This window comes from Zeugodacus cucurbitae, chromosome 4 (genome assembly GCF_028554725.1).
Source record: "Zeugodacus cucurbitae isolate PBARC_wt_2022May chromosome 4, idZeuCucr1.2, whole genome shotgun sequence".
In the NCBI taxonomy this organism is placed as follows: Eukaryota; Metazoa; Arthropoda; class Insecta; order Diptera; family Tephritidae; genus Zeugodacus; species Zeugodacus cucurbitae.
Genome location: NC_071669.1, coordinates 61,386,490 through 61,406,916, shown reverse-complemented (window position 1 = coordinate 61,406,916; position 20,427 = coordinate 61,386,490). Strand labels below are relative to the sequence as shown.

Genomic DNA, 20,427 nt, shown 5'->3' with positions numbered 1-20,427 from the left:
TTAATAATAAATATTGTTTTTTAAGCCTTAAATATAGTACACTATCGTCTTAAAATTCCGTTTACCGCAATCATTTCCTTCCCTTTCAAAAAAATTAAAAAAAAAACGTTTTTTCGGCTTCTAAAGCAGACTACTGCCTTAATCACAGATAGCTTTTCAAAAACCTTACCGTAATATTCATATACTAGGCAAGCAACTATAAAAAAATGTTCGGTAGAGTTTTTGGCACCCAGATGAGTGATCTTTCGTCAGAGAGAGCATCTTAAAAATCGAACCCAACTATTCAATTAATAAATATAATAAATAAAATCGGCTCTAAGAAAATATATATCTGCCGGAGAAGCTAAAAATGGCATTCAGCTGAGCAAATGAAGATATCTTTAACATGAAAAACATTTCAACAGTCAGTAAGATGTATAAATTCAATTCGTTCATTAAATTCTCGGCAAAGTTTTCAAGTTCTTCTAAAATGGTTATGAAATTATGTAGGTGAACTATTACTATACTAGTTATTTATATGTGGAACTCGATTTCGATTAAGTAGGTGATTCCTAACTACGTTTTCCAAAAACTATCTTCAATTTCGGACCCGACTTATATCGAATTGTTCCTTTTAACAGCGTTTTCTCCTGGGTAAGCAATGGATTACTTCAAATGTATATGAATGAAAGGCTTCGGAGTCAACTAAAAACTTGTAGATCTCTAAATTTGTTGTAAATATAATGCAATCACAAAAATTTAGAAAAACTCAGCCATACCTTTAACAGAGATGTAAGCATCCATTATAGTCGCAGTACACTGCATATGTAGATGTATAAAGATATAAGCTCTCCCCTGCGAACTTTTTGATGTACTTTCTAAAATAATATAAAAGTATTTTTATCTACAATTCGATCATATTTACAACGACTTCAAAGCGGTTCAAAATATTTCAATGGGCTCGTGGTCAATAAAAATTCAAACATCACTGGGTTGTAAAAAACGTGACGAAAAATCGTTGTCGGTATATACATATGTATATTTGAAAATATTGGGTGGTTATCGCAAACTATAAAGCGCTGTGAGATCACTAGCACAACTACACACAAACATATAAATATATATATGATGTATACAGTATATACACTAGTTTGGCATGGCAGTGCATTAAAGATCTCAGTGGACAAACGTCAGTCAAGCGAGTACGCGAAACGTCGGCGGAAGCAACGTATCGCGATGCAATTATTTCTGCCGCAACGGTGGCGTCGATGGCAGCGGTGGCAACGCTCGTGGCTCGTTGGCGGCATGGTGTGCCAATTGGCAATAACTTGTGGACTATACTTTAGTGGAAATGCTACAATGTTGCAAGCCGAACATAAATGCCAGCAGCGCAATATGGCTTTCCCGCTGCTCGGCGGCAATTGGTGACATTGGCACGCCAATCGTTGGCACAATCAGATGGAGTGGAGTTGATGGTGGGGACGTAGTGTTGTAAGCTTGCTAAAAATATTCATAAAATTAAAATTGAAATTATGCTTGTATGAAATTGCTCATGCTATATGCTCCTTTATATACATACAACTCAATGTGAATATGTAGTATATAATCCGCTCCAAACGTGGTTTAATGCTATGAGAGCAAAATAGTTGCTGTTGTTGTTGTACTATGCCGATATACCGATTTTCGCTAAATTCGCATATATCATGTCGTAATTTAACGACCTTTACATGATCAACGCCAATGCGCTGGCTAATCATAGTGTGGCTCAGTCAATGGCATGTCTCGTAAGCTATAGGTAAAGGGCCCGCATGCAGGTCCAGACACCCAAACATATATATATATACGATTATATGTATGCGCTTGAGCAACTTGGTCACAACACTTCACCACTTTGGCAGGACATTGAATATTATACAGGGAGCACGATGCTGTCGAAGGGGTAATGCCGTGCATAATGGTTTCATTGGAACTCATCATATGCTGGCTGCCAACAGACCAACAAAGCTAACTGCTGACTGCACAGTGTTTAATTTTGGAATAGTTTGTTGTTATGCTTTTGGAATATGGAAAATTTTGTTTTTTTTTTTCAAAGAAGTTTTGTTTTTATTTTATCATGATTAAGCTAAGATCGCCAGAGTTTTCGGATTTTCCAGCGAGCTTTCGTCAAATGACCTATTAACCTAAATTAACCTACAAACGAATAACCAATTGGTATTAAGTTTTAAAGCCATTGAAACAATTGTCCGGGTGCCTATAAGAATTATCTGATGTATATTTATCGCAAAATCTTGACATCTTAATTATTGTAAATATTTTCTATCTTGCTTCCAGGGGTGTTAGAAATACAGCTGAGAGGCTGAAACATTTTTAAATTAATTTTAAGAGAATATTTTTAGCGAGACTTTCTTTTTAGCTCAAAGCAAATCGCTTATGAAGCTCTGACAGATTTTATGAGTTGCCTTTTCACTTTAAAAATGTTTAAAATGCCCGTCCAGGACAATCTACTGCACTGAAATGACGCAGATAACCTTCATTCCATGAAATGTTTGATTATCGTCTTAGAACTAAACTAAATTTATATTTTTTCTATAACCAATATTCGCTGGTTTTATTTTATTGCTTCGTAATATGACATCAACATATATCAGAGCTACACAGTCCATATTTACTTCGAAGATGATCCTGTGAATTACGTTTCTAGGCTAAATCATACAGTTCATTATTCCATACAAGTAAATAACCACTAACCTCACGAATAATCCAATGACCTCAATGATCTCATAGGATGTTGTTATCGATCATTCTTCCATACAATTTGTTAGGACAAATGTGACAGGTGGCTTATAAATTGCTATTTATTTTAATTGTTTATTCATTAAGTCAATTATTTACCCAATACAAAGTATTACCTTCCAGGAAGGGTGGTGCTATACAGATCTCAAAATAGAAAAAAATCTCTAAAACTTCACGGCTATGAAGGCAAGAAATTTTTCCACCTGACCCATTTGCTCATTACCAAAACGATCACCAGTACATTTCGGACTATTCAGAGAATTTGATCAGATCATCATCAGTGTTCAAAGGTTCAAAGGATAAAAGGATCAGAGGATTAGTTTACTGAGTGAAAGATGTGCTACTCGATTTCTTATATAGAAAATTATTCCAGAACTGATGGTAGGGTTATGTATAACATACTACATAACCTATAACTCAGTGGTTGAATATTATTATTATTTTCAACAAAGAGGGATCACCAGAGATCACAATCATCAGTGAACTTAAGGCAGTAGTCTGCTTTAGAAGCCGAAAAAAACTTTTTTTTTTAAAGGGAAGGAAATGATTGTGGTAAACGGAACTTTAAGACGATAGTGTACTATATTTAAGGATTAAAAAACAATATTTATTATTAAACAAGTAAGGAAGGGCTAAGTTCGGGTGTAACCGAACATTTTATACTCTCGCAATTTATTTATTTAACTTCATTTATATTATATAATACACAATTTGACCCACATATTCGTCATATATAGTGTATAAAGTCCATTGAAAGTTGGAAACCATAATATTAGGTTAGAAGCACCGAGGTCCTCGTGTTCGATATATGGGGCCTTAAAAACCTATGAACCGATTTCGGTGATTTTTAGAATGGGGCTGCCACACTATTAACATAGTATTTGTGCACAGTTCTGCACCGATATCTTCACTAGTACTTACTTTATATATTGTAAAGTTAACGATTCAGATTGTCTTCAAAGTTCTGGTATATATGAAGTAGCCGTGGTTGTGAAGCGATTTGGCCTATTTTCACAACATATCATTTGGATGTAAGGAAACTATTACAAACCAAGTTTCATTGAAATCGGTTGAGTAGTTCCTGAGATATGGTTTTTGACCCATAAGTGGGCGACGCCACGCCCATTTTCCATTTTGTAAAAAAATCTGAGTGCAGCTTTCATCTGCCATTTCTTATGTGAAATTTTGTGTTTCTGATGTTTTTCGTTAATGAGTTAACCCACTTTTAGTAATTTTCAACCTAACTTTTGTATGAGAGGTGGGCGTGGCTATGATCCGATTTCTTTCATTTTTGGACTGTATTAGGAAGTGGCTAAAAAAAATGACTGCAGAAAGTTTGGTTTATATAGCTCTATGGGTTTGCGAGATATGTACAAAAAACTTAGTAGGGGGCGGGGCCACGCCCACTTCCACAAAAAAATTACATCCAAATATGCCCCTCATAGTGCGATCCTTCATACCTCGCCATTTTGTGGGCGAGACAGTGGTCCGATTTTGCTCATTTTCGAAAGCCTTCCTATGGTGCCAAGAAATAAGTGTGCCAAGTTTCATCAAGATATCTTAATTTTTACTCAAGTTACAGCTTGCACAGACGGACGGACGGACGGACGGACGGACAGACAGACATTCGGATTTGAACTATAATACTAATTATATAATACTATAAAACTAATTTTGATCACATATCAGTACCTTCGAAGTCACTGTGCGCAGCAGCCTCATACATCGAATTATTTTTGCTGCCAACGTGATAGGTGACTCGTTTGCTTTTGCTTTTGTTGTAAACCGCGATCGGTGCACTATGGTTTACGCGGATCGTGCAAGAATCGTGTTAATGCCATGGTTATTCCTCCCTGATGCTTTGTTGCTATTGTTGTTGTAAGCTCATTGACGTGTTTCGCCTTATGTTGTTCGTTGCATGTGTGCAATTGCAGTTGTTTAGTTTTTATTATATTATTATTATTTGTTGTTGCATTTTTGTTGTTGCTTTTCATAAAAGAATCCTAAGTTGTTGTTGTTGCTGGCTGTTGATTTCGCCTTGGCGCGGGTAATGAAAGTGTGCCCTTGAGGGCGTGTCAACAGTCGTGCCAGGCATATTGACGACCATCACAACAACAACAACAACAATTTGCCAATGCCGTCAATGATGTTAAGTATTGTTTCCAGTTGTTGTTGTTGGTTGTTGGCGGTTGTCTGTTGGTTGCACGTCGTAGTTTTTGGCGCGCATGCGTTTCACATTAATGCGATTGGAATGCACATGCTGCAACAACTACACACACACTCATACATATGGTATGTGATGTGTGGCATATAGGTTTGTCTGTTTGACGCTAGTGAAATTGCACTGTCTCGTTTAGCTTTTATTTTGCGTTACTCGTGCGCTGACGCTTTTAAATCGCAAATCGTTTTTTTTTTGTTATTATTATTTTCAGTTGTTATTGTTGTTGTTGTTGTTGTCGCTGCTACAGCGACTATTAATGATAATCATGCGAATTCGTTCTGCTCCTCCAAGTGGTTTTAATGGAGTTTACGTGATTTAGATGATGACTTGTGAGCGGTTTTCGCGGAACTAATGCGGAACAACAACAACAGCAACAACAAGCACTAGCAACACAATTATATTATAACGCCTCCACTGCAGCAATATACGCGTGATTTTTTGACAGCAAATTGTCAGCGTGTTGCCCCGCTGGACTAAACACTTTACTGTCCAATCGCTTTCAATTGCTGTTGTTATGGCAAAAAATGAAAGTACCTCGTTGTTGTTGTTGTATGTATGCAACCTAATTAAGCTTTGCACATTTCCTAATTCACCTGTTTGTATGTTGCAGACTGGTTTCACGATCAGCGCGGCTTGTAACTAACCATGTCAACTGTTCGTAAGACCAGCAGCCAGCAATATTGCTTAGCAACATGTGTATATACAAATGTATGTCTATGTGTGCTTGTGACTAACAAAATAGTATAAATGTATGTACAAGCAAGCGTCATCAAAAGCGTGGCAATCACCAATCACCACGGCAATAAATGTTGCAAATAGAGACATAAATAGTTGACAGCCAACAAGTGTGCAACATAATTGACTACATTACGATAACAATAACAACAACACTACTTGGTTGCTTGCTCATACAGTTGCATGTCTGTATAGTATTTATGTATCGATTTGCTGTATGCTTTGGTGACAAATTGTCTGAGCAATAATGAAAATCACTGCAAAAGAGACAAGATTTCACCAATATTACTTGTTGTTGTTGTTTTTGGTTATTAGGTCTACAACTTTGCTTCCGCCGTTTTCCAATAGATGTCTCTAGGGTCAAGCACTGGTCGATTAAATGTTTCATATCGATCTTGGACATTTGTATCAACATTAACTCAACAAAATATTTGTAGAAATCTGTTTGCATCCCAAACTTATTCTCAACTGAAAATGTCACTTTTTGAGCCGAATTCTCGACATTTGCGGGAAATTTTGCTTTTCTCTTTTAATTCCAAGAAAAGTGCATCTGAGGCTCATCGAATGCTTTCGGCTACGTACGGTGAGGCTGTTGTAAGTGAAAGAACATGTCGCGAATGGTTGTCAAGAAGATTTTCGAAGATGCTGAATTGGAAGCATTATTCGACCAAAATGCGTTTCAAACCCAAGAGGAATTGGCCAAATCGTTGCGAGTGACACAGCAAGCCGTATCAAAACGCCTCAAAGCCCTGGGTATAATTCAGAAACAAGGAAACTAGGTTTCTAACGACTTGAAACCATGTGAACAGCTGCTTCAAAGGCACAACCGGAAGGGATTTTTACTTCGCGTTGTAACTGGCGACGAAAAATGGGTCCACTACGATAATCCTAAGCGAAGAAAGTCATGGGGAAAACCTGCACATGCTTCCATGACGACGGCAAAACCGAACATTCACGGCGCGAAGGTCATTGCATTTGATGGGACCAGCAGGGGATGATATATTATGAGCTGCTAAAGCCAAGTGAAACCATCACAGGAGATCGATACCGAAGGCAATTGATGCGTTTGAGCCGAGCACTAAAAGAAAAACGGCCGAGGAAAGACACGATAAAGTGATTCTGCAGCATGACAATGCTCGGCATCACGTCGCAAAGGTGGTCAAAAAATATTGGGAAACGCTGAAATGGGAGATTTTACTCCACCCGCCGTATTCTCCAGAAGTTGCTCCATCTGACTACAACTTGTTCCAATCGATGGCACACGGTCTAGATAACGAGCACTTCAGTTCTTATGAAGAAGTCAAAAATTGGATTGATACTTGGATGGACTCGAAAGATGAGGAGTTCTTTCGTCACGGAATACGCATGCTGCCAGAAAGATGGTCAAAAGTAGTAGCTAGCAACGAGGCCTTCCATGGTCAGTCCATCCCAGCCGTTTTGAAATTAGTCTCATGGATCTCGCTAGTCTTATCTCTAGCCTCAAGTTCCTCTCAAGCACGTCTAAGAGCGTAATTAGAAGCTTGACATATGCGTGCGTCATGCTCTTACAGAAAGACATTTGCTTCTTCACATTAAACACTGTGATTTACTTATCAAATGTGATCCATTTTTGAATCACGTCTAAAACGAAGAGATATGTCTGCATACTAAAGATCAACATTTCCCCAAAACAACTCAAGCATTGGTGGAGCTTGTCCAGTTTTACTTAGATTTAATAACTTATTGTAAGACTTCAAAGAGCAGATTCAATAAATAAAGAAATATTGAAGAAAAAAACAGTTTTTTGAAGCGCATTGCCACTGGCGACGAAAAGTGGGTTGTTTACTAGAATGTAAAGCGCAAGAGATCGTAATCTAAAACGCATGTACCAGCTCAAACCACTTTGAAGGCCGATAGTCACAAAACAAAATTATGTTCTCTGTTTGGCGGGATTTCAAAGTGATCGTTTGAGTGAAATATAAGATTCCAGAATTGATTAATAGAAAAGGCGTAGTGTTCCACTAGGATAATACGAGACCTCATACAAGCTTGAAGGATCGCCAAATGCTTTTGTAGCTTGAATGGGATGTGCTACCAAACCCATCATATTCTTCAGACTTGGCACTATTACTTGTATCTGGTATCTGCAACATTTTTTGGATGGGAACACTTTCACCATCAAAATGTTGTTCGCAAGGCTTGAAGACAATTTTAGTTCAAAAATTCTTTTAAAAATTAAAATATCACATCGAGATAATTTTGGGGCACATCATAATTTTATGTATTAAATGTAAATTCAAGTGCGAATTTACCAGCAGAAAATTGCATAAAGTACACTCCAAAAGAATGGCAGAGGAACAAATAAAAATGTATATTTAAGTAAAAGATTTCAATGTCATCAAGAGAGGCCTCAAATTTCGCAATTAGAAGCGAAAGCGCAGCTGACAAAAAAATTACATATTTATATACACAACGATTATACAAGGGCAGTGTGATAAGTCGAAAACATCTTGAAAAAAAAATTTAAAATTAAATATTAGTTTCGAAAAATATTATGGTCTTAGTTTCAGAGCGGATTTTTATTGACTAAACTCGTGTTCTCTTTCTTCGGAAAAGAGCTTTATTTATTATATATTTAGCTTTCAAGCATTACAGAACTCTTAAATGTAGTCACCGATATATTCAACTGCCCTCGCATATACATATGTAAAGCTAAATGTCAGTAAAAGCTTTGAAAAAAGGAAAAAAACTCGAAAAAAGGGTTCTGCAGAGTTATTAAAATATTTCGCTGCACTAATTTGCGTATTTGCCTTTGAATTGCTTGTAAAGCGGAAGAATTAAAAACAAAATCTACACAAATCCTTATAACCCATACCGTCTCATGCAGCAACCCTAAATATATTTGCAATTTACTGCCATTTCTAACTGCTAGCACAAGGTCTCATTGTTATCTTATCCCTCTTTTTCATTTAATTCGCAGAACGCCAACAGCAACAACAACACCGGCGTACACGCACACACAGTCAGAGCGCCGAGCAAGGGCAAGGACAGCAGAGTCAACAATCGCCGGCCGCCTCACCCACCAGTTGTGACGCTGTTACGCTTCGAGTGGCAAATCCTTTAGACAACTCGACGACGCGCCGAATTCGCCCGCGTGAGGACAACGTGAGTGGGCGGCATCAGTTTGCTAATCGTGTGTTGTGTCGAACGCCGCCGCCGGTTTACGACTCACTGCCAGCTACACCACCGCCCTCGTACACACCGCACACTGGCAGTGTGGCAGCGGGTGTTGTTGGCGCGGACGTAGCCCATAGTGCGGAAGTCTGGCAGCCATACGAGCCGGCAGCGCAAGCACAATGCCAAGCTTTCAACGTCCCTCAATGTGGCAGTAATGTCGCCGATTATGTTGAAGTTTTACTTCCCGCGTGCAGCGCTGGATATCAGCAGCAGCAGCAGCGAGCGCAGCAGCAATTAGTGCAACTGGGCGAGAATGTGGCGCCAACAGTTGGCCAACAGCAAGAGCAACAGCCAGCGCCGGCATTTGAAGCACACGTACAAGTGGGAGAGCAGCAACAGCGACATCAACAGCTACAGCAGCTGCAACAACATCAACAACACTTGCGTCGCCGTCGACGTTTGCATTTGCTGCAGCAACAACGTTTATCGAATATTAACGCGACAAGCACAGACAGCACGAGCAGCGGCAGCAATTGCAGCCTTAGTAATAGAAACAATAATAATAACAACAACAATTTTAATTTCAACAACCACAATCAGCTTGTTGGTGTCAGTGCCTCTGGCGGTGGAGGCGGCGGTAGCAGCGGTGACAGCGAAGCTTACGCTCGCTTGCCAATCGGTAGTGAACGACGACGTCAACGCCGCCAGCAGCGTATTGGTCGTGGCTTAAGGGGTATGTACAACACTACATTTAATTGCAAGAGAAGTTTTGGCCCAACCCTGAAAATATTATATATATTTTTTTACTAAAACTGAGAGGTCCACTTAAGCTTTGCTGAACAGAGAGAAAAAGATATTCATTTTGAACTTCAATCCTCAAGTATGTGAAGTTTTGGGGCATTGGCGTTTAAATAGCCAGTTCCTATTACCCGAGTTTCCAGATTTATCGACTTCCTCTTATTTGCTCTTAAACATACTATGTAAACCTTCATCTACCCATCAACACGACTGTAACTTGCCGATCTACTAACGAAGCCCTAAAGTTTAGTTTACTAATTTATCCAGCTAATCCAGATTACTTCAGTTACAAATACAATCTTTCGTAACAAGCTTCGCTAAGGTATATTAAACAATTTTTAAAATGACATGCGTAGATTCCTAAGCTTCTTCCAACTTCAGAAGCTTAGAGATAACGATTTTCATATACCATTTTTGAAGTTCTAAGAGCCGTGTATTTTATAGGGACTCAGTGTATTTGATATCTAAATAAAACATACAACGAATATAGGATTTGTTCCTACATCAAAAATAGAGACTTAACCAGTAGATTTGATAAGCCAAAGTTATTATGTTGTTTGGTCTAAATATAACTTCAATTGGGTTAAGCCCTTAATTTCCATAACTAATGTTGAGCCTTTGACTACGCCAGTCATGAAGAAGAATGTTGACCCAAATTGAGATCTGATTTTTGGATATCCCAACAACCTCTTACTACGAAACGAAACAAGTTTTGCTCTACTCCGTGTCTTTCTTGAGATATCGTTTCAAGTCTCTAAAAGGCCTCATACTTGCAGACCCCTTCATTTGTGAAATAACACCACGATCAAAGTCAAGTATATAGCCAATATTTAATGGAAAATTCCCCTCATAACATTAATATGTTTTATAGAGACACAAAGTAAGGTTAGGAACTCTAAAACAGTTTCGATCTGTAAGTCGACAAGGTTTTAAAGAGTGTGTAATAATGCACTTGTTCTTATTAAATCATTTTCTAAGCATTTAACGTTTGAATTTGAATATCATGAAGACCACTTATGCAATTATAGTCGAAAAATGTTAGCAGGAGTCGTCAACAAAATAGGGGTCCGAGCTTTGTTTGATTTTTGATTGGGACAAGTTTTCTATGTGGTGGGTCCCAAACCCTATACACAAACGCGTAAGCGAGCTTCGCATTCTTACTTTAGCTCGCATATAAACGAATGTCTGTTAGCTACCCAGACGATACTTGGTCTAAGACCGGAAGTCGTGAGCTGCTTGGGCCATGTGCAAAATATTCGTTCGTGTCAGAAATTTCCCTCACTTACGTGACCTTGTACACATGACCCCATCCCCCTATTTAAATAAAATTCACTATACCAACTATTCATAACGATTGTGCTCGATAAACTCCTATTTATTTTTCAGATGCGTATTGCCCTGATTTGCTACACGCTTGCTCCTTAATTCTAAACCAGCAGCAAGAACAAACCCTCGAACCCAATGACACTAGCAACGACAGCTCTGTGAGCAATTTTACAGCAACACCACCACGTCGCACCCACAGTCGCTGCTCCACAGATTATGTGGAAATAGATGAAATCCGTCCAGTGGCACGCGATCGAGAGGTCGAACGATTTAGAGATCTACAACCCAACAATTGGCAGCCGCAAGTGGAACATGCTATTAGCACACCCGAACTCCGACGATGTGTCTATAATGGCCGAGATGTTGGTGCACAATTAAACGTGGAAGACACTGAGAACAGAAGAGACGTCGAGTACCAAAGATTAGCAACGAACTCAACTCAACGGGACATGGGTCAGAATTTAAGTTTACGCCGGCCGCGTATCTCACTAACTTGGGTATTAAGAGAACAGCAACAACAACAACAACAGCAACAGGAGCCACAAAACGAACTACATACACCCTTGAATGGCGATGAGGAGCCGAGCACAACGAATTGCAAGGAACTTGGCAACGGCACATTAGAGACACCAAATAATAATAACGGTTGTGTAAACGGTTTGCTAGCAACTAAGCAACGCACCGAAGTGGTACCAACACAGTTGACCACCACTTCGACGACGAATACGGCTACTACCACAATAACAACGACAACGAAACGTTATCGCCTCAAACAGCTGCCTGGCAGCACTGATCCACTCAATGGCTATGCCACCACACCCACCGCACATATGCCAGCCAACGCATTGACACCACAGAAATTCTTCAGCAATCAGAACTTATTGGAATATAGAGATAAAACTCGTGCACCCTCACGTGAGCTGCTCTTCGTCTGTACCCCACAACGTTTGCCGAAGAGTTATGACAACAGCGAAGCGCTTTCGTTGGCCAAAAAGCGCAATGAGATACGTAAACGACTTGCAGCCAAGATGGCAACGCTGCAAGGCAATGGCAGAGCCAATGCGGACGGTGCTGAGGCAAGTCAGTTGGCCAAAAATGGCTGTGGCACAGCGGTAGCAGCAGGCGCGGTGCTCACCCCGAATGGTATTGTGCTTGAAAAGGAGGAACTAAAGTCGCTGAAAGGCACTTACTCCGAGCCGAGCTTGATCGCTGCTTCGGAGGGCCAACACCGCCGTCATCGGCATCGCAAACGACGCGAACGTAATCGTGGCCCAAAGTTCGGCTACGAGATAAGTAATGTGGATGAGTTTCTCTCGAAGTGTTCACTAGCGGCGCCCGGCAATATACCTGTCGTGCTCTCTGCCGCCAGCACACTGTACCAAACGCGTCCGGGACAACAGCAGATTGAAATTCCACTGCCGCTTGGTATGGTCGTGAATGCGGTGTTCAAAAATCAAAACTGGCTTTATGTACAAACGCCACATGCCGAGGAGGGCTATGTCGTCTACTCGTGTTGTCTGCCGCTCGGCATACTGCCACCGAATGTGCGTAGTGGCGCTGCGGTAAACAACAAACCAGCGCCCTGCTGGGAGTCCAACGGTGATATATTTCCACGCCCTGGCGGCAATATGACCGACTCCGAAAAGGAGATACGTCTGCGTGGTGGCACGCGCTCCGATGGTGCACGCACGCCACGTGGCAAGCGCGGTGATGCCGTCGGCACCGATGTGGATGCGACAAATGGCAATGCCACGCCCATCATTTCCACAACCGCCTCCACTTGCGGTGAACATCAGGTGGATCGGCTTTATTTGCGTGCAGCCTCGCAGCCGCGTCTAGTCGAGAAAGCTTACGCGCAACTTAGATCCACAAAGCAAGCGTTGGCGCAGCAGAACGCCGGCAATGATGAATACGTCACGCTGCAACAACAACAACAGCAGCAGCATAAGTCAAAGTTACACGTGCAGAAGCATATGCAACAACAACAGCAACAGCTGCAACAATTCAACAACAAGCCGCTCATCAATGGCTCGTACATTACGAACGGTCATAACGGCCAACACCTTCATCCAAAGAATACCAACAATGCAACGCTGGCAAGTGTGACACCCAATGCCACGCCCAGCGTTACCAGCATGTCGCACAGCGCCAGCTTTGCGGCGAACTCCACCACAAATGGCAGCGTGAAGAACGCCAAATTACAACAACACGCCAGCGTGCTGCACATGGCCAGCCGGAAGCAGCATGGCTTGCGTCAGACGCTGGTCGCTATCAACACCGACTACTCCACCGAGAGCATTGTGTTGCACAAAGGTGAAATTGTGACACTCTGTGAGTGTCGTGAGTCCAAAGATCACCGACAATGGTTCTATGTGCGCACGCGTGACGGACGCGAGGGTTACATACCCGCCGAGGTGGCCGGTCATGGCTATCTGTAGATCCGTTACTTTTTTGCATAACTACTAATCAATAACGAAAAGTTAAACTTGATTCTTCTAGTTGTAAGTTGCACCCACACATACACTCATTCCAGTCGCTTAGTCTGTAGCAGCTACATACATACATACATATTAAATATAATATATTATAAATAATCTATAAAATTAAAATTAAAATTGAAAATGAAAAAAGATATTTGTCTGTAGCACTGGGTGTGCTATGTTTATGAAATACATTTAATTATGCTTAAAAAGTGTTATACTCTTATGTACTTTAAGTATAGAAAACGTTGTTTGTATGTATGTGTATGAACTTAAGATTAATTGCAATGAAAGCTGTTTACAAAAATTAAATAAATTATCACTCCATCATCATAACAATTAAAAAAACAATATACGACGATTGTTTCATTATACGATTTGGACTTGAAGACCACCAAAGAAAAAGGAAAACTCCAGTGAATGTTTCTAATAGTCTCGGTATGAGGCCAGGTGCGAACGCCCAAATCCCCCCCCCCCCCCAAAATAATTGAATTTTTAAATAATAGAATTTAATTCTACATAGTCATTTGAAAAATTGTAATTTGTTATTTTCAAAGCAATCTTTCTGCCGACGATGTATGAATATGTAAAATAAATGAATACATTAGTCACTCACAGCATTGCCGTTTTGATACAATTGTATCTTTTTGATACTTTTTTTCTAAATTTTGTGATTTGATACTTTTTTGTTCACAAACGGCCTATTTTGATACTTTTCTGCTGATAGAATTTAATTTTTTGAAATTATGAAAATGTTTAACTAAAATCAAACCTATTGTATCTGGATAGTATTATAAAGTTGTGGGAATGTAGGCCAATTAAAAAACCCAGAAAAATATAAACTGGACAGAGACATTTTTTTAATTTGCTTCAAAGTAATGAGTTTGCCTTATAACTCTGTGGCTGCTGAACTGAATTTTTTTAGATTTAAGGGGAATTGTGAGTCGAAAATGGACTTAAAACATCGAGAGCTGCTTTCCAAAATTGAAAACATTTTGCCAAATAAAATTTTGAGATGCAGGAGACTGTTCGTGTTTTAGAAAAGCAGTGGTCCGCTGATGTAGACGATCCCGATGATTTCGTTGCTGAATTTAGAATGTGGAAAAGGTTAAAAATCTTTTCTTCATATTATATTTTCTAACTAAAATTTTGAATATATTTTCAGGAACTGGTTAAATCAAACAAAGAGATCCAAAACTCTTTTGGACGCGTTGAATTGTTGCGATGCAAAAATTTACAAAACAGTGCATCGTTTTTTAAAGATTGGAGCAACAATCCCTGTATCTGTCGCTTCAAGTGAACGCTCGTTTTCCTCACTTCGCAGGCTTAAAACATATTTAAGAAATAAAACTGGAGAAGCACGCTGAACGGAATGGCTCTCTTGAATATCCATAGAGATATAGACGTGACGGAGGAAGAGATTTTAAATGTTATGGCCCAAAATAAAAGAAGATTAGACTTAAATTTGTTAATAAAATAATGAAACATTGTCTTTTTACCTAAAAACATCAACATAAGATGATTTTTTATATAAGTGAAAAGTCTGTGGATATTTTTTGTCAAGAATATAATGTTCAATGACGAGAGAGATCGACAAAGGTTTGTCATACGACGATGGAAAGTCATTAAACAGCTTAGACCTTATGGAGGACTTAACTTTACAAGTTGTTACGGATGAAGAAATAAAAACCGTCTATTGTTACCGAGTAAGTCAAATAAATCATTACGTAGCGAAATCGATTTCGATACGAAAAGGTTTTTCCATCTAAAAATTTCATTTCATTGATTCTCTCAACCGCGTTATTCCGATACAATCGCGTTACACTTAAGTGATTGTGATAGTTAGACTGAAACTTAGTGTTGGGGAAAATTACACCAACTGGTATCTTATTAGTCTCTTACTTGTTATCGGGATCTCATCCTGAATATTTTCTGTTGCAGTTATTGGTGAGCATTCAAAACTTGGAAAGTCTTTGAAATCCAGGACTGATATATAGAGGACCTCCTCCTCGATTGTACTTAAAGCTACTTCGTTGAGCGTCCATCCCTTGTTATATAACAAGGATGTGTTCTACTTTCTTGACCTCCTTTTTAAGTTGCAAAATTATTTTTGTTAAATACTGTTGTATTATTAATTATTAAATACGATTGTTTACATAAATACTAACAAAGGTTCTATTCCTTTGAAATTTCTGCAACTTACTCACCAACGGATCGATTTCGACAAAAATTTTCGATTTTGTGGATTCATTGATTTCAAATTAGCGACATCTATGATCGGCGGAAAGTATTTTATCAACTAAGTGAGCTCACTTAAATCGAACATTTTATTTTCGATACGGTTTCAATGATTTCAACGTAATATTTTTTCGATAGTATCGATTTTTCGATCGAAAGGGATTCAGTGATTAGGTCCATTGTAATAAAAAATTCTATCAGAATTATATTATAGATAATTTGTATTATCATAAAGACCTTAATTACCTAATTAGGGCCAAATAAGATACAATTTCATGTAAGATAATATTCTGTAAATTATTTTCGAAATTGAACCACGAACTAAAATACAACGCTAAAAGTGTCGATTATACAAAACTACAAAAATGCAAAAAAAAATATAATTTTTTTCGAATTCAAAAAAAAATAGTCAACGTAGTAGTAATCACAAAAAAGTTATGCAAATTGTGAATTTGTTTAAAAATATTTATTTATTTAATAATTTACAATAAACATAGGCACTACTATACAATATGTATCTACGACTATTAATTCGCAGTAAACACAATTTTTTCGCACACAAATTTCTATATAAATCGAAAATATAGTGGGAGCCACACGCCCTAAATTTGAAAATGCAGCAATATGGCTGCTAAATGTTGTTTAAAATGCACACCAAAGTGCTGTTTGCAAGTTTAACTTTCAACTTCTGCTTCTTACAAATCGTAAATTACTTAATATGCTTTGCATTCTCTTATTGCTCTCACTCGAATGTATTTTGTTTTTTTTTTCTAAATTATATTTATTGCTATGAAATAGCTTAATTCTTTATATGTAGAAGTATATAACTTACTTAAAAAACACTAAATATATGATTATTTTAAAATTTGGCGCATGATAATAATTATGATTTCATTTTTACTTTGTAAATCTTATACTAAAGGGTTTAAAATTTTTACAAATTATTGCCCGTATTTTTTTTTTCAAATATTAAAATATTTTTGAAATGCTTTATATATGTATGGGTTCTATAAATTTTAATATTAATAAAATATATATATTTTTTACTTCACACGTTAACTTTGAAATTTTAACAACATTTTTTAGTAATCTACTAATTGATTGCATGGGTTTTATGATTTGTTTTGATCCGAATAATTGTTGTTTAATATTCGATTTGTTCGTTTTTGTTGCTTTTCAATTAATTTTGAATTTTATTATATTTTAATTTATTTATTTTTTAATCAATTCTTGTCGATTTTAGTTAATTAAAATTTTGAAATATTTTTTTTTTGCAATTTTTTTTTATTTTATTAAAATTTGAATTTTTTTTGTCTAAATTTTTTTTCGAAAATTGTTGAAATTCTAGTTTTGTTTATTGCTGCTTCTCACTCATTAATGTATATATGTATTTGTATATGTATGCTTTCTTGTATATATTGTTTACATATGGCGGATATGCGCATTTAATTTTTCTTTCCAAAATTGTATGTAAACCTTACACTATATAATTTGTTATACTTTTTTTTTATTTTTTGGGAAGAGGTACTCGTTATATAACTGATAACACGGTATTAAACAACACACATTTATATATATGATATAATATTATATTAATATTTATAATTATTGTGTCTCGTGTCTTGAGCAAATTGTTTCGAATTGTTTTAGCAGGCAGTTTTTGAAAATTACTCACAATTAATCTGATATAATTTTTTATTTAATTTTGACTGATTTCAGAATTTTTTTAATTTATTCTAATTTTGAATTTTGTTTTTTTTTTTTTGAAAATTATGTTTTTTATTAAAGATTTTTAAGTCACAAAATTTTTAATTTTCTTTGATTTTTATATTTAAGTGCTTGAAGATTTCAAATATATTTCCCAATTGTGTACTCATTATTTTTAGTTTCTGAATTATTTTCAATAATAATTTTTGCAGTTTTTGCAATATATGTTCTAGGAATGTAATTTTCAATATTAACACAATTTGAGCTGCTGCATACATTTTTTAATTCGTTTTTAATGTCTGCTATATTTGTTTTATTTTTATTATAAATTGTTTCTTAATTTGCAAACAAATATACTTTTTTTAATTTTTTTAAATTTATTTTTTTTTAATTTTCTTAAAATTTTGGTTTTAATTTTTTCATTTCCAAAATTTTAACTTTTCTAATTACTTGATTTTACGTTTTCTTTAAGAAATTAATTGCAATTATTTTAGTGTAGAATTCATAATTTTTTTTGGGCATTTATATACTAAATATATATGTATCTCTTTATATTGTATAAAAAAACACAGTATCACTATTTACTATAGATAATATCAAACACACAAAATATATCGAAGTGAGCTAAAACACGCCTTTACTTTGAAACATGCATAAGTCTGTTTTTCCTAAATTAAAATTATAATAATAAATTTAATTACTAAGAATTAGTGCATTATATAGAATGAGCAAATCGGAAAAATATAATAATATAAAAAAATGAAATTAAAATAAAATAATTAGAAACGATAAAAAAATAAAAAAAAAATTATAAAAAAAATATAAAAAAATAATTACAAAAAAAATTAAAAAAAAAATATAATAATAAAAAATATATAAATTTTAAATTTTTCGCACGCTGCTTTTAATGATTTTATATTATAAATAAAAGCTATAAAAAATATACAAATTATTCGAGCGTAGAAATATACAAATATAGTGTAGGTGTACAATTATGCTGAGCAGTTCCAAATACATAAATTTATAAGTGAATAAATTATATGCAAATTAAAAAAAATATATCTACAATACATATATATAAATATGTATGATATGCTATATAATTCACACCTGCGCTTGAGAAAGCGATTGGTGCTGCTTACAAAAGCATATAAATATGAGAGCGCGAAACTTGCACATTCTAAGCGTGAACTCTAAAAATTGGCAAAAGAGACTATTTGTTATTAAAATAACAACAAAAGCGCTAAACAAATAAAAAATTTAAAAAAAAATTTAACAAAAGTTACTTCTAGCTTTTGCATATACAAATATTGCTTTCACGCTGCATAAATTGCATATCTCTACAAAACTTCTTAGAAAATATAATTGAACGCATTTACACAAAATTATTAAAGCAATTAAAAAATATATATATGTATGTTGCTCTTAAAGCACGCATTTATATCGCTTGACTTGTATTGGAACTGGGCGAGGCAGTCGATGCATTATCGCAAATGCTATCACTTGTCGTGTCTTCAGCACTTGCGGTAAATTGCTTAGTAAGTGCTGCTAGGGACGTAGAGGCTGCTTCAGCTTCTTCTTCGTGCGCCTCCTCGAATGCTGTTACCGCTTTGCCATTAGCGGCGGCGGTTGGTTTCTCCAACAGTTGATTCATCGCCTTCAAGTTGCTCGGCTTCTCTTCGTCACGGTTTATATTGAGCGTTGTGTCGTTCATGCGATGATAATGCGGCTTTTGCGATGTGCTCGGTCGCGAGTAGTCCAAGTGATCGTACTCATCTGGGGAAGTGAGTTTATACGTATAGTATTTATTATTATTTTCTCAAAAAAGTGAAGTGAAGAAAACAGTAAACAATTAACAAAACGCAGTTATTTGATTTGTATTTAAAGAACAATGCGTGAAATTGTATAAACGAGCGAATAAGCGGTGCTATATAAAGCATTGTAATTGTTGCTAAAAAGTGCTGATGTGACGTGTTTTTATACAACTAATTAAATTCATAATAACCACGGGAGTTAGAGGCAGTAGTGAGCTGTGTAAATTCTATATAAAATTTTATTTGTGCGATTTTAGCATTACTCGCTGCTATAAAATTCGATACAAGATCGAAGAACCGAATGCCACACCCACAAAAAGAAAAACAAACAGTGCAATATTTGATTATAAAATATTTGTAAATCTTTTTTAATCAAACTCAATAATTTTCTATGGCAACACTGCACAAAATCGGGCTTTACTAAGCCACATTATTAATCGAAGTCGCTCTAATTTTAAGACATTTGACCCTAACATAAATTAAGTTTAAAATTTTCATATCATTTTTTGGAACAAGAATATAACTTGGATACGATTTAGAAGAAGTCGGCAACTATTCAAGGTCACCTGTTTTAAAATTTATTTTTTCTATAAACCAATAGGCTAGATCCAAAAGCTCTTTTAGGCCTGAGGATAGAAATTTTTGTCAGCCATATACAATTTTTCCTTACAGTAAGTATATAATCTGATAAAAATCCCTATTCTAACTTGAAAAAACGTCTAATAAAGTGAATGAGCCTTTCGGAAGATATGTGTTACTAGAAGAGAGCATCAAATAGAAAATTACAAATTGGAGGAGAAAGCCGAAAAACATCTAAACATATATCTGAGTATGGAGGCAAGCAACCGCATGAGTTAACGTACAACTGACGTCCAACTAATATGTAACGTTTCAGAATTTAGCCCCTGATATTTCATCAACAATAATCTCAATCTAAGGCTATATTATCTATACTGAATTATTTATATTCCTTTCGATGTCCTAAGTTTTCCAAAAATTGATCGGGAACTTTTAGTTATTGTGTGCTGTTATCATTAGTTTTGAGACGATAAACCGTGTCAAGTGAATATGAAGCCTAGACTTCTATGATCAATTACACTATACGACAAAATCGACTTTTTTCTGGGAATTTGACCAAACTAAATTTTTTGGGTAGCTTGAGCCATGTGTAAAAAAAATT

At 36.4% G+C, this 20,427-nt stretch overlaps 2 protein-coding genes across 10 annotated transcripts in view; one reads left to right on the top strand and one right to left on the bottom strand.

Moving 5' to 3' along the window:
• Positions 1-13,911, top strand: part of LOC105212472 (uncharacterized) — a 124,146-nt gene extending 110,235 nt beyond the window's left edge. The window contains exons 2-3 of the mRNA XM_011184471.3: positions 8,688-9,617; positions 11,069-13,911. Coding sequence (XP_011182773.3) covers positions 8,688-9,617; positions 11,069-13,446 — 3,308 coding nt within the window. The 3' untranslated portion in view covers positions 13,447-13,911. The remainder of the gene's footprint in view (positions 1-8,687; positions 9,618-11,068) is intronic.
• Positions 13,912-16,361: 2,450 nt separating this feature from the next.
• LOC105212471 (protein draper) overlaps positions 16,362-20,427 on the bottom strand; it is a 37,707-nt gene continuing 33,641 nt past the window's right edge. For all 9 annotated transcript variants that reach the window (XM_054229976.1, XM_054229975.1, XM_011184466.3 and 6 more), the window contains one exon: positions 16,362-19,209. In XM_054229976.1, the coding sequence (XP_054085951.1) occupies positions 18,872-19,209 (338 nt within the window). In that variant the 3' untranslated portion in view covers positions 16,362-18,871. The remainder of the gene's footprint in view (positions 19,210-20,427) is intronic.